This window comes from Anneissia japonica, unplaced genomic scaffold, assembly GCF_011630105.1.
Source record: "Anneissia japonica isolate Jap-2015-1 unplaced genomic scaffold, ASM1163010v1 scaffold287714_len2871179_cov188, whole genome shotgun sequence".
Taxonomy (NCBI): Eukaryota; Metazoa; Echinodermata; class Crinoidea; order Comatulida; family Comatulidae; genus Anneissia; species Anneissia japonica.
Window position 1 is genome coordinate 168501 of NW_022755542.1, and position 14939 is coordinate 183439.

Consider the following 14939-nt stretch of genomic DNA (forward strand, 5'->3'; position numbering starts at 1 on the left):
CTAAGTGGAGAAACTACAGGAAACAACCAAACCTGAGCGGCGCCTTTATTATTGATATATAGCGCCGCTGCGCGGACGGGGTAGAATTAATGACATCTAGTTGGGGGGGGGGGGGGGGACAAATATCACGAAACTTAATTAGTGACCACCTTCATTTTGAAAATGTTGTTAAGAAAGGTATACGCCTTATTGCTTACATTAAATCTATAATTGACAATTGTAATGATTCTAATAGGCTTTATATGGTGATCTTGGTTGGACACCTATATCTGACATCCATAATAATTTAAAAATTAATTATTTAGATCGAGTCCTAAAAATGGATCTAAGTCGTTGGCCAGGCTTCTACTTAACTCGGCGATGATTGGCTTTAATTGCAATTTTAGGGACTTTAGTTATAGATTTTTAAGTTGTGTAGAAACTATTTTTCATAAAGGCAAAGGATATATTTGATCATATCCATAAGGCCAAAGACATCCTAATCCACATTGGACTTTCGCTATCAAGCGAGCTCTTAGTGAAGCCTCGGTTCATAGTTGGAATGAAGAAATGGGTATAAGTCTTCGCTCATTGATATACACCACTTTAAAGACATCCCAACTCTAGAGAGTTACTTGTTAGACAGTACAGATTTTGAGGGCGTAAACATTAAGTTTAAATTGCGCTCAATACACTCCCCCTCGAGGGTAGGATTTGTAGCTGGACGCCTGGAAGTAGTGGTATATATGTAATATTTGTGATGACAATTGCCAAGAAAATATCAGGCACTTCTTATTTGAATGTACTGCGTTCAATGACATTAGATCCAACGAATTTGCCAGATTAAAATGTACCCTCTTCAACTAACTACCATCTTTCCGGGATATTTTCTAATGCGAATATTCATGTTAAACTTAATATTATGCTTGGGAGTGATTATTACTCTTTCAATAAGGATGTTAACACTATATTTGATAAGTTTTGTAAAGCATTTGCAAAACAGGCTTGGGAAAAGGCGTTCATTCTTATGAACATTTCTATATGAAGATGTTTTGATATTATCTTTGCTAATTCGCTCGAGCATCGACAAACATGAACGACGCCACCACATTAATCAATAGCACATTCCGCTAGGTTACAATGCTGACGGTGCGGTTGGTTTGGTTTCTTTCATTTCATATATTTCATTTATTAAATATCAAGGTAAAAGCAGAACAAGACAAAACATACAGCAAACAAGATGTTCATTACCTGAGTATTGCCAAAAGTGCACCAGCATTATCAAGTGGCTCTCCTATACTAAACATCTTCAAAACATAAAAATATACACACAGATCAGCAATAGACTAAACTGCAATCGAAAATTTACATTATAAGATTCCAGTAAAACAATTTACACAACATGTAGAATTATAAAATGATTTTTTTTAAAAAGAATTAAAACTATCTAGATTAAGCATTCTTATTTCAGGGGAGATTGATTCCCACAAACGAGGAAAATTGATAAAAAAGCGAGTTCTAAGAATTTGTCCTAGCAATATGTTTAAAAATTACGGTTTCGAGATGACCGTTATAATCTCAATAAAATCAAAGATGTTAAAATCATTAAAATTATAAAGACACTTTACGATAAAAAATAATGCTATGGTATTTAAGTCTCTGATCTATAGTAAGCAATTTCAATGATCTATAGTACCGTACTAGCATCAATCCAGTGTCCACACTCAGCTTGCCATTATGCTTTTTGGCATAATTTAAACCCCTTTAGTATCTAGCATAGGTTTTGCTTGCTAGGCATTTGGCAAATTTAGCATAATTTTGTCCTAGGAACAAATTAAATTTCAAACTGCCCACAAAAAAAATGTTCATTAGGCCTAAAACCCAACAAAATGAGATACCAGATTAATTGGCAAGTAAAGAGTTTCAAGCCCCGCCAGTGGGTGGGGTGGTGCGATGGGGTGCGTAGGGCCTACGCACCCAACCAAATTTGGTAAGGTACACATGACAGTCGAAAATATACTGAATAAAAAATTTTGTGATTTAAAAATAAAATCTTAAATTTGTACATTTTAAAAAGTAATCTACTCAGTCTGTCGTAATTTCGAAAAACAAGTTTGTTATCAATTTTTGAGATTTTGGCTTCGGGGAACCCAGAAAATGTAAGCTAGCATGGGAAGAGATCATATAGGCCTACTCCAAACAATCTTTAGAAATATAAAATTAGAGTATTACATACTCCAAGTATCGAAATGCACGCCGTTGACTTAGGCATTCGATTCTTTTTTTTCCGATGAACCGACAAACCGAAAGAGAAAGGGAGGGATCCGGGGTTCTCCCTCCCTGTGAAAATTTCGATTCCTAGATGGCGGAAATCATTCCTGTCTTTTAGGCTAATAACTTTGAGATCTTCAAAATTCAAGGGTTCCCTCTTGAAAACGATTCCATGAATTGATGAACCCAGGGGCTCCCGGTTCCGGGTTTCCCCGGGAAAATTTCGATTTCTAGATGGAATACCCTGTGTCGGGATTCAATACATTAATTATGCATTGCAGGGGGTCCTGGGTCCTGACCGCCCCTGGGAAAAATTCTCTGTTTACCGGTACAAACATAGGGGCCTAGGCCTATTTACTGTAATAAGAATGAGAAAAAAATTACCTGACCGTTTACAAAAGGGGAAAACCTTGAATTTCGATTGAAAGACACTTCAGGAGTCCGGAAAACTCATTTCTCGCCATCTAAGAAAACTTTTCCAGGGGAGGACCCCGACCCCCGACCCCCGTTATATTTGGGGTTCATCGATTTATTGAAAAAAGAATGTATGCAGCGACTCAATTCTTGTTATGTACTGTACATAGGCTATTCACAATAATAAGAATGAGAAGTTTACCTGACCGTTAAAATTTAAAGAACTTAAAAGTCACTGGCATTAAAAGACACCTCAGAAGTTTGGAAAGCTATCTGAGCAAAAAAAAAAAAAAAAAAAAAAAAAAAAAAAAATTGGCCTATACTTGTAGTACTACGAAGCTTCATTAGGGACATTGGTAAAAAAAAAATTTAAAAAATTATCTCCACCTAAAATTGTGTTGTGATGTAACGCTAAACAATTAATATTTTTTATTTGGCCTAAGCATGGAGGCGCCCCGGGAAAGCGCTTATTGAAATTCTAAAATTTGGCATTCCACCATCAGCCCCTTTGGCATAAATTGATTCGCATCGCTGGTCACACTCTAGCCATCGTGTCCGATCCTATTGTTGACAAAAAATCGATCAGTGAGATGTATTGAATTGTGTGTACGAAGTTGCTAAGGTAACAAATCATAGTACAGTACATTAGTCTTATAGAGCTGTTAGTCATTTGTGTTTATTGTTTGTATTGTATAGTTACTCTAAGGTAAGAATGTTAAATGGTAAAGGATGATTAATCCTCTAGGCCTAGCTAGCTAGGTAGGTCAGGAGCCTTAGCTAGGATGCTAGGTAAGCCTTATTAGGCCTGTGCCTGATTCCCTAGCTGGCCAAGGCTAGGCCTAAGCCTAGGCTAGGCCCAGGCTTCCCTCCTAGAGAGGCCTAGTCTTTTTTCAAGGTGTCCAGCTAGGTAGAGCCTACCTAGCCCCTAGCTAATATAGGCCTAGGGCCTACTTTTAGTTTAGGTAAGCTGCTGCAGGCCTTTTCAGCTAGGCTAGCTTGCCTATATAATCACTAGCCCAGGCTCTAGGTAGATAGGTAGGTCAAGCCAATGCCATTGGTAGCATGTCACTTCGGCCCAAAACCAAATCACCCCAAAACAGTTGGGCCCCAGACGACACTTAGGCCCCAAACCAATTTGGCCCCAAACCAACTCGGACCAAAACCAGCTCGGCCCAGAAGACACAACTAACTACCCAAACGATATGGAATTACCCAGATGAATAACAATCGCGATAACCCATTACCCAGATGACAATTATTATTATTATTTTAGTATTTTCAAAACAAAATTATATCAATAGGGCCTACTATGTGGAGCCATAGTGGAGCAAGCAATAATTAGCCCTTCTTACTCTTAGCAGGTTAACTAGATAAATCTGCTAAGAAGGGCTAATTATTGCTTAGCTTCACTATGGCTCCACACACTAGGCCCTATTGATATGTTAATTAATTACTTACTTCCTGTCACTGCTTGGTATTTTTGTTTTTAGTTTTCAATTTACTTGATCTTGAGAATGGTTCCATGATGGACTCGAAACGTCTTTCTTGTCATTAAATTTTGTTTTGAAATTATATTGTAAGCGTCTCTTAATTCATATTTTAGTATTATTATTTATAATTATTTAATATTATTTAGAGGTCTAATTATTATTATTATTTTTTAGTATAACTATTCATATTATTCATTTTTATATTATGCAAATTATATATTTAATAATTATTATATTATATTTATTCTTATTATTATTTTAGTAATATTATTTATAGGTGTAATTTTGCCCTACCTGATGTGGAAATGTACCGAATACTCAGTCCCACCCGAGAACAACTTGTGATTTTTTTCGCAGTTGTTTTGCTGAGTATTCGGTACATTTCCACGTCAGGTAGGGCAAAATTACACCTATACATGTTTCTCCTGATGCAAATCCAGTTATTGTCTGTTATTCCATCACGACAATAACAATTACTATCAGTAATATTATTATAATAATTAATATCATATATAGGCCTAATATTATTTTTCATTAGGCCTATTACTATTCTTATTACTTATTATTTATTATTTGTATTATCTGGATTATTATTAGTCCCACTAAGAATCTTAGCATACCTTTATAAAATAATGTATTTGTATAAATATAAAGCAAAACAAATTACACAAATGTACGGATTTATTCAGGTACATGTAATTGAAACTGGCTACATACAAAGTTTTTTTTTTCCAATTCATGACAGAAAAGTTTTAAAGTACAGAATACGGTAGTGCCTACTGTTATTTTGGGCTGGCTGTCCCAGCAGGCGTTTTGTTTTTGTTTTTGTTTTTGTTTTTTGTTTTTTTTTTCAATAAATCTAACAATTTGGAATTAAACAGGTGCACTAAGTGTTATTTCTGGTAAATATTTTTTTAGATATCTATATACGATATTGATTTTATTGAAGATGGCAGGTTAAAATAGTTGTGAAAGCTTTGTTGTGAAATGAATAGTTGAATTTTATTGTCAGTTTTTGCAAGGTACTATGTACATCGAAAAACATATTGAGTGTTGCCAATCTGAAATAAACAGTTTACTAATACAGTTGTTGTCCGGGCCGAGTTGGTTTTGGTTCAAGTTGGTTTGGGGCCGAGTTGGTTTGGGCCGAATTGGTTTGGGCCGATTTGGTTTGGGCCGATTTGGTTTGGGCCGATTTGGTTTTGGGCCGAAGTGACCAGATCCCTAGGCCTGTAGGGCACAAAATATGTTTCTCTGTACGTAGAGTGTAAGTGCACTGGTATTGTATTGTCTGTCTGTAAAGTTTAGTTATTCCTTGTTCAATAATGTAATCAATAATAATAATAGACAATAAATACCATAATGCAAGTTTTTTAATTGCGTAGATACCTCAAAAGCCCCTAAAAATCCCTGCAAAAGTAGCTTTTATAATTACTGCATAATACATTGTTTGTTATCAAGTCAAATGCCTAGTTTTTGGCAAAATTTGCTCAGAAATCGACCCTTGCATAGACGGATTTCTAGGCCAAATTTTTGCACAGAGGATATCTGCGCAGACCCTACTTCAGAGTCTGGCATGAATAATGATGACAATGGTTATGATCAATAAATGTGGCAAAGACAAGCCAAACCAGTCACTCGTCGCAAATCGTGTTTCAGAGAAAATGGCCAAAACATGCTGGAATGTCAAATTTTTAAAAATCTATTTTAGTGCATTAAACTAACCTTTATATATCTACACATCATTCTATGCTGTTATTTTCAATGTTAAAACAATAGTTTTTAAGGATTTAAAGATAGTTTCTGCATGAGAAATGCCTGAAATCATAAACTTTGAAGGCTGATTTCTCATATATTGTTCTTTAAACAGCTGTGTGGTTAAATGCTTGTAACTTCATAAGGAAATGTCCGATTTGAATGATTTTTTTACCATATTATAGCTATTATTTTACTCTCTAACACTGTATTAATAACTCAAAATCGATTTTTGCGACGAGTGACTGGTTTGGCTTGTCTTTGCCACAAATGATGGTGATCACATAATTATTTTAGAAAATATTAGCAATAATGATGATTTAAAAAAAACTCCTTTCAGGTTATCACATTGAATAAAGACAAGTTAAAACAGGGCCGCCGACGATGGGATGCGGGGCCTCAAACAACTTTGACTTCAAATATGATGTTTCCCAGCAGTGGGAGAGTGCTCGCAAAACTATCGACATTAAGCGACACCGTAACAAACCAGTCATTAAGAGGTCAGGATGGAAAACTGTCCGAATCTTTGTGTCGTCAACATTCCGTGATTTCCACGCAGAGAGAGAAGTTCTGGTTAAAGAGGTATGCTAAATGCTAATGACTGCATTCAAGTGAATTAGGATACTCAAACTTAAAGTGCTAATGTATGGCGCATGTTAGAAATGTGTTTCTTATACTTTATGTGACATATCCTCGTGCCTCTGTCAAATATTTAAAAAAGAATCCCTAAACTATTCAATTTAGAAATAGCATTTCAGAGGAAAACATAACTTTTTAAATTCTAATGACGGACAGATAAAAATGATTTTTTGTTAGTCTGAGATAGATATAGATAAACGGGTTATTTAATTAATGCTAAATTGTGGTGGTATTTTTTTTTAAATGTATAAATATAACAATAAAGTACAAGCGTACAAAAGGTCACAGAAATGAATAAAACATTAAATTACACTTTAGAAAAAAAATAACTCAAATTAAAAAAAATTTAAAAGTAAAAAGATAATATTTAATCAAGGATTAATAATTACTGCAACATACAAACATGGATTGGATTAAGAAATATACAATTATTTGATAAATGTGTCAGAAAAAATAATTAAAAAGATTACAGTAGAGAGATCAACTGATATAACCGAGTGGAAGCTACAAGTTTAAAACCAATTGTTTACCATTAACTAAGATAGATTGCTTATTTTGGTAGGTATTTCCTGATTTGAGACAATGGTGTGAAAAGCGAAGACTTCATCTTGTTGAATGTGATCTACGATGGGTAAGTAAACTATTCATTTCAATCTATATATAGTGAAGCCTCCATTAAAAAAAAATGATTAGATTATTACTTATGTGAGAGTCACTTTTTTCAAAGTCCCAGAAATACGTTTTTGCTTTCATTACTTATTTTTAGCCAAAAACAAATAACAAATTGTGCTTTTTCTTCAAGTACAAACAAAATGCTTAAAAATTAGGATTTTAAAAATTTTATAAGTATTTTAATGCCAAAAAAAAATTAACATCAGATTGACGAAGCTAGATGAGATTCTTTGTTGTTTACACCAGTCTTAAACAAATACCTAATTTTTAGTGGATGTTATGATATGTGAAGGTAAAAGGTAGAAGAATAACCCATAACTTGAAGCGTCATTGTGCTTATATTGGTTATGGGCGTTATCCGTGACTACCTAGCAGCCGTAAAGAAGTGCGTTATGTAGCTACATGTTCACATCTTTCCACAATGTCTGAGGCTAAATGAACCATAGCATCGGGGTATTACCCCTTACTTTTGCGAAAGATACAATGGGTTCTTTAAAGTGCACACAAGCCAGATGTATACACTGGACTTCATTTTACCAACCGAACCCCTCGGCAAGGAGCGCCTTGAACTAGCGCCAATGTTAATGCTGTAGTTAGCAGCGCCCCTGCATTACCGCTCGGACCTATGTATGGATTGGATTAAGAAATTAACTACACATCAGAATTTGTTAAGACTGGTTGTAACAACAGACACTACCAATAAAAAAAGTGATTTTTTTTTTCTATTGCTGACCATATAAATCTTTAGTCAAATTTCTCCTAATTTTTTCAACATTACTAATACTAAAAATATAATTTTTAAAATCCAATCGTTACCACTAGGAAACACCGCTACACATATTAAGTAACAAATGAATCTTTATGTTGCAATTAATGAACTACAGGGTGTCCCAAAAGACACAACCTCAGAAGAAACGCTCCGCACATGCCTTGGTGAAATTGACAGGTGTTACCAGGACAACATCATGCCTTTTTTTCTGAACATGACATGGTGAGTCAGAGTGGCACCTTTGTTTAGTACAGCTAAAAAAAAACTAGGTTATTAAATATTTCTGGATAGATGGATGGATTTATTTGGTGTGAACACCAAGAATAACCCACGAAAGTCTGAAGAAGACTTTATTTCCAGTGGGGTCCTTCTGGTGGTGATTGGGCAGTACGCCAGGAGACAAAATTCCCTATTCTTTTCCGAAGACTTACTGCGTTCTTTAACATGCACATGGGCCATAATGCACACAGGACGGCTTAAACGTCTCATCAGAAAGACGGTGCGCAATCGTAACTTGCATTTCAGCCCTCCAGCCGAATAAAAGGAGAGCAACAATTGGACTGAGCCGACTGAGCTTAGCTGCTCTCTTCGAACATTGCAACATTGCTTTTATATGAGCATACCGTAGGACCTTGTGCAAGGGCCCAAGAGTTCAATTCAATACAGTATACATTTATTCAATCAATAGATCATGAACTTACATAAATCATAATTTTATCATTTTTCATTCTGGTATTTTCTCCCCTGCATGGATGCTGTTGTTAGAATTACTTAAAAAAAAAAAAAACAATTTTCATTTTGGTTTTGCTCTTCTCTAATGCCCTGTCCAGACTATAGCATTTTGTTTGACAAAAAAACTGACAATACTGTATATTGTCATGATGTGCCTATATATGGTCATGGTGTGATGTCATCATGACCATATTTAGTTTAGGCTTTCATATGTTTTTTTTAAATAGAATTATTAGTCTGGCCATGACTTAATGTTCTTATAAAATTAAAGTAATAAAGTCACATTATCAAGTTAGGGTTTATTTGTTTTTTTGTTTTTTGTTTTTTTTAATCATTGTTCTTTCTTATCACTTTTACTAAATTTTTCTGTACAGTGCTCGTTGTGGTTGGATACCTAATGACAGTGAGGTTCCTCAAAGTGTAAAATCTGAATACAGGTGGATCGGTGGATTATCTGTAACAGAAATGGAGATTATCCATGGTGCATACAGGAAGGATAATCCTAATTGTGAGTATTCCAATTAGTGTGCAATGAATTATGAAATTTTTTAGTCCTGGTTAAGTTTAGCTACTTTTCCTAAAATTTCTGAATGAATTAGTTCTTGTAGCCAAGATAAGATATACAGCAATGAAGATAAAGTAGACAGAACTTCACAGACCTTAAGAAATTAAAATTTTTTTTTAAAGCATATTTATAACTGGATGCCTAGATGCTTTGGAAAAACCCATCTTGCTTTATAAGAATACAAAACTTTGTTTTTTTTTTTATTGAATTCATGGTGATTGTTTTCTCAGCTCTGTTTGCAATTCGAGACACACATTTCCTAGAGTCACTTCCTGATGAATACAAGGACGACTTCTTAGACTCCAATCCAGTCGCTGAGCATAAGCTGAAAGTTCTGAAAGATGTCCTATCAAACAGATTCCAGGTATGTCATAATAATTGTCACACAATACATGATTTTATTTTAAAGTTATTCTTTTTAAAGGTTTTTACTGGCTTTTCTTTTGTTGTTTTAATGGTCTTTAACAATATCATTCATATTATGTTTCCTCCTCATTATTACGTATCATTATCAATCTCCTCATTAGCAAAACCATTATTGTAATGTGGGCTTCCTCATCATAAACATCATCGTTACCCTTCATTATAATCATTATCATTAATGAGAGGCTCCAGCATACAAACAATCCAAAATCTTGAAAATCTAGAGTCAGTTTTTATAGGAGAGGCCCAACATGCTTTTCAAGCTTTAATTTATGAATTAGTTAATTTTAAGTATGGATTTCAGTACAGTGGCTACCTTTTGTGATTGATGACTCCAAATGAACCTAAAATTAGGCCTCTGGCGGGATTTATCAAACTTGAAATTAGCTTAAATTCGTTGTAAGTCCAGTTTTTTCCTTAAGTCAAATTTATCAATATTGCTTAGTTTAAAATTGCTTAAAATTAAAAAGTTGATTGTACGTATGCGCCATTTAAGACGATTTTTTAGCTAAGGTTTTGCTAAGATGGTTTGATAAATCAGCTTAGGATATTTGCTTAGGGACATCTTAAGACATTTGCTATAAAGCTGAGATTGATTAATCCCGGGCCAAGCCTACAGTTAAAACAAAATAATAATAATAATAATAATAATAATAGTACGACTTAACATATCCACTGCAGTAGTGGTCAAGGTGCAGAAAAAATGGAAGGTCGCTAACAATTATTGTGAACCTAAAATAACCAGACAAGAGGACCAGACACGTCACTACACTCTTTAAAGACAATTTAAGATGCATATTAGTGTGTTTTTTGTATTTCAGGCTGACCGTGTGTTTACTTACAACTGTAGCTATGGTGGAGTCGATGCTGACACCGGAAAAGTTAGTCTTGATGGTCTCCATGGCGAATTCACAAACAAGGTAAAACTTTTTAAAAGCTTTTTTCATGGTCTATTTTAATCTTATATTTATTCTTTTTCTTCAACTTAAAATTTTAATTCCATATTATTGTGTATAATGTGTTGTTTATAAATTTGGATCCCCATTTCTTTGTTTCTAGTTTTAAACATTTTGACCAAAAATACATCTAATATAAATACGTAATTATAAGTTGTTCTTATGTGTTATTAAGCTATGTGAATCATATCGTCACCATTTTCACGAAGAGACACAAACTTCAATTTTGACGAAAATGACGTTTTGAGAAAAATGCTTTTGAAGTGGACTACTTCACAAATTCGTAAATTTCACTAACAAGATAACGGAATTTTGAATATTTTTTTACATATGTTCAAAGATAAAACATTAAACAATCCAAATGTGTAATTTATTTTTCTTTTCTTAACTTTAATCAACCTGTTAATTAGCATGAAAAGTTTGTGTCTGTTCGTGAAAACGATCAGAATAAACACAGCATATGTTGTTTACACGTAGAGTGAAGTTTGTGTCTCTTCGTGAAAACTGTACGCGCACCCGTTTTTAAGGCACAAACTGTATTTTAGCTATGTGTTAACCATTGTAGTCAAAAACAAAAACAGGCCTACAATCTCGGCTTATCCTGCTTTAATCATTACGTTTTTACGAATAATTCCACATTTGATGCACGTGTATAGACCTATCCCAAGTTGTACTGCAGGAAGGGTACCAGTATGCCTAGGTAAGCTAGGGAAATCTAATTTTTACATCTGGCCCTAGCCAAGCTAGGCCTTACCTAGCGATCACAATGATTGCAACGCCGCACGCGCGTCTTTTAATAACCCAATGAAAGTTTGTGTCTGTTCGTGGAAATGAAAAATCCATTTTTCTCGGTTTGTGTGCAACAGCTAATTAGCTTAATTAGCTAATTAGTTTAGTTCCACTCTTAAAAATTAGATGAAAAGGTAAAGTTGGATGTATATAATCAAAATGTCAAAGAAAAAAAAATTGAAAAAATATGATTTTTGAAGTTTGTGTCACTTTGTGAAAAGGTGACGATATAAACCCTTGTATTCTTTAGCAGATCCAGAAGAGTGCCTAGGAGGAAATTATTCTATACACTCCCTTACCCCCACAATACCCCTACTTTGCAATATTCGGTCACACTTTTCCCCACACATAACCCCACTATAGTGTTACAACCTTATAAACAATTATTCTATGGAAACTGTAGTTTCCCCTAATCTTATTGTTTCTTATTTTACAAAATTATTCTGTCTTCCTCTTAGATTTCACTTTTCACTGTTTCTTTCTTATTTTCACTCTTATTATCTGTTGTATGTAATAAATCTATTTCTTTTGTAATCTTTGTTGCTGGTCTACAAGTAGATGTCAAATCCGAAGCCATGTCTTAAAGATTTCTCCCGTGTGGTATGTTTTGTCTTGTTCATTTAAAGCATGGATTGCACATGTGCACCCTCAGTGAATGTTTACAATAGGGGTTTCATGTATGAAATTCTATGATAAGAGTCACTTTTGCATGTACATTTTTGCATGTTTGTATTTTTTGTTTATTTTAATTCTCATTTAAATGTTATTAGCTTAACATAGGATGTAAATTTTCAAAAGATTTTTATACTAATTTTGCTTACTTTGAATTTTTATCACTTCTTATCACTTCATATCTGATACATTACTTTGATTTCAATAGATTTATTATCATTGAATGGTTGCAACAGTTTCAAAAGCATGACATTTCATTTATGGGGTTTCGTAATAATATTTTAATTGATTTTTATGTGATTATTACAATGCAAACATGATTATTAATTTGTGCTACCAAAGTTCCTTCTTAGAATAGTTTTGACTGCATATGGTGTATAATAATATATTTTCTGTATCACAAATAACATAAAGATGATCAATTAAATTGATTGTATTTCCTGTTTTTCAAAGGTTTTCAAATTTTTTCAAGAGAGGATCGCAGAGCAGTATCCGCTGTTCGAGGGTAAACTAGACGTGTTCGAGCAAGAGAAGGAGGCTCACGAAGCATTCATGAAGAGCAGATGTACTGTTGTCCTTGGTAGAAATGAGATTTTGGATAAAGTGAGTCTGGCTACCACAAAGAGCTGTTTATAGAATAAAAGTTGTGTTGAGGTGGTGGATGTAATGAATAAAATTGATATAGGTTATCTAATCAGAGCTCAAACTCGGGTTAAGCATTTTGCTTGAAAATTACTCAAAGCTTAGGGGATGTCCTTAATATTCATTACCTAAAGACCTATAGAAGAGTTAAAATACTAAATATGAGCATTTGATTTCATTGGAATAAGGATTTAGTTCCACATTTTCGCATCTTCCAGGCCGTTTAATGATAATACTGTAATAATATTTATTAATAATTATAATAAAGTTATTAATAGGAATAATAATAATAATAATAATATATTTGTTTGCCTTGTTTCCCATTAAACTCCTTATTACTCTGTGTTGTTTTTGTGATGTGGTTCCTTTTGTCAAACTGTTTTTAAATACTGTATTGATTGTTTAGAATTTTTAAGCTTGAACCACTTTCTTCTTGGTAAAATTCAACCCATTTGGTTTGTTGCAATGAAGAATTATTTAATTTGATTTGTTTTGTTTGTAGATTGCAAACTATGTGACAGACTTGGGTACTGGCATGCCGTTGATCTTAACCGGTGGACCAGGCTCCGGCAAGTCATCCATAATGGCCAAAGCAGCTGATGTTGCTTCACAAAAGGCCAGTGGTGGGGAAATTCCAGGGTAGGTTTTGCATTTCTTCCAAGTGATATTATATTTCAAAGATATACTGCCATCTAAAAATTATGTAAAAAAAATCCCCTGAAATAATGAAAATGTAGAAAATTCAATAATTTATAGTTGTTTTACTACAAAAATTTAGCATGGATTCCAACTGTCGCATTTTAGGCGGGATATGCCCGTTTTTATAACTTGATTTCCACTGTCCTGCCCATCCCCAAAATTGCCCCAGTTTTTGACAAATGTTTGAATGTCTAAATTTAAAACTGACTCTACTATAAAAAAACAATCAAAGTTGGTTGTGAGGAAATATCCTGTTACCTTGACAGGAATTGAATCCGTGACCCTGAGAAGGCCAGGCAAGCATCCTAACTTCCAAGCTATTCAACTTCACTCTAATTAGCTGAGAATTTTTAATACTTAAGCTATTGTTAAGGTTGCTTATTGTTTTTTTTTTTTTATCTTAGTGGAGGTGATGTAGGTTGGCATGTCTTCTACCACTTCGTTGGTGCTATTCCAGGATCCACGGATCAAGAGATGATTTTAAAACGACTCCTTAAGGAATTGAAGATTTGTAATGTAAGTTGAATGGAGCAGTCACAGGGTGCCCTGACTTGATATGCAATTGTTTTGGTTCATGTTACATAGCATATTTGCGTTACATATATTCATTGCATATAATGCCAGTGTCAGTCGATTTCGTTGTTTTTGAGGCAAGTTTCTAAAAAGGAAACTAGCATATATTGGTTCATCTCACTCATAGACTACCAACATTTTATTTTTGGTTCATGTTTTTAAATCAAGGACTTTAAAAAGTCTAGTAAAATAATAATAGCCAAATATTTTTGTTTTGTTTATTAAAGTTTAACAATTTTGTCTGGTGTTATATTTTTTATTGTATGAAAAATCCATATTTTTGTAAAAGCAATAAATTATCACTTGCAATACATAAAAATACAGTATTTTTCAAAAGCAATTTCAAAAATATATTATAGATAATAATCTTGATAAATGTTACCCTATTTTTGCTTTGCTGTTCACAGGATTCCAATATGCCCAAGGACTATGAGGGCGCTGCTCAGCTTGTTGCTGGTGTACTGTCCAATCCAAACTCAAAGCCTGTTATCATTTTAGTTGACGCCCTCAATCAGGTAGGCCTAATGCATGAATAGTCATCAAAAAATGTTCATAAGTTCCTTTAATTATCCCATGGCTAGTGCTTTATAGTTTTGAAAAATTTGAATTTTGAAGGTTGATGAAGAGAAAGGTCATGGAACGCTGAGTTGGTTGCCACGGAAACTTGCTCCTCAAGTTCGCTGCATCTTCTCAATGATAAATGACACACCACCACACGTAACGCTGTTAGCACGACCTCACGGACCATTAGAAGTTCCAGTTACACCGCTAGATGTACCATCCAGAAAGGTGAGCCTATCCTTAGTGTGTTGTACTGTATGTTGTTTTACAAACAATGGACTATTCCACTGAGCCCTGCGCCTTGGATATTGTTGCTAAGGTCCACAAAACAATAGCAT

General features: G+C 34.1%; 1 protein-coding gene across 3 annotated transcripts in view; it reads left to right on the forward strand.

The window, feature by feature from the left end:
• Positions 1-3147: 3147 nt before the first annotated feature.
• LOC117123612 (telomerase protein component 1-like) overlaps positions 3148-14939 on the forward strand; it is a 20981-nt gene continuing 9189 nt past the window's right edge. The window contains exons 1-13 of one of the 3 annotated variants that reach the window (XM_033269606.1): positions 3148-3286; positions 6250-6491; positions 7111-7179; positions 8105-8211; positions 9096-9229; positions 9517-9650; positions 10531-10629; positions 12013-12054; positions 12580-12729; positions 13271-13407; positions 13872-13983; positions 14448-14555; positions 14656-14829. In XM_033269606.1, coding sequence (XP_033125497.1) covers positions 6294-6491; positions 7111-7179; positions 8105-8211; positions 9096-9229; positions 9517-9650; positions 10531-10629; positions 12013-12054; positions 12580-12729; positions 13271-13407; positions 13872-13983; positions 14448-14555; positions 14656-14829 — 1464 coding nt within the window. In that variant the 5' untranslated portion in view covers positions 3148-3286; positions 6250-6293. Of the gene's footprint in view, positions 3371-6249; positions 6492-7110; positions 7180-8104; positions 8212-9095; positions 9230-9516; positions 9651-10530; positions 10630-12012; positions 12055-12579; positions 12730-13270; positions 13408-13871; positions 13984-14447; positions 14556-14655; positions 14830-14939 lie in introns of all 3 variants that reach the window. The other 2 variants (XM_033269607.1, XM_033269608.1) reach the window with 2 other exon arrangements.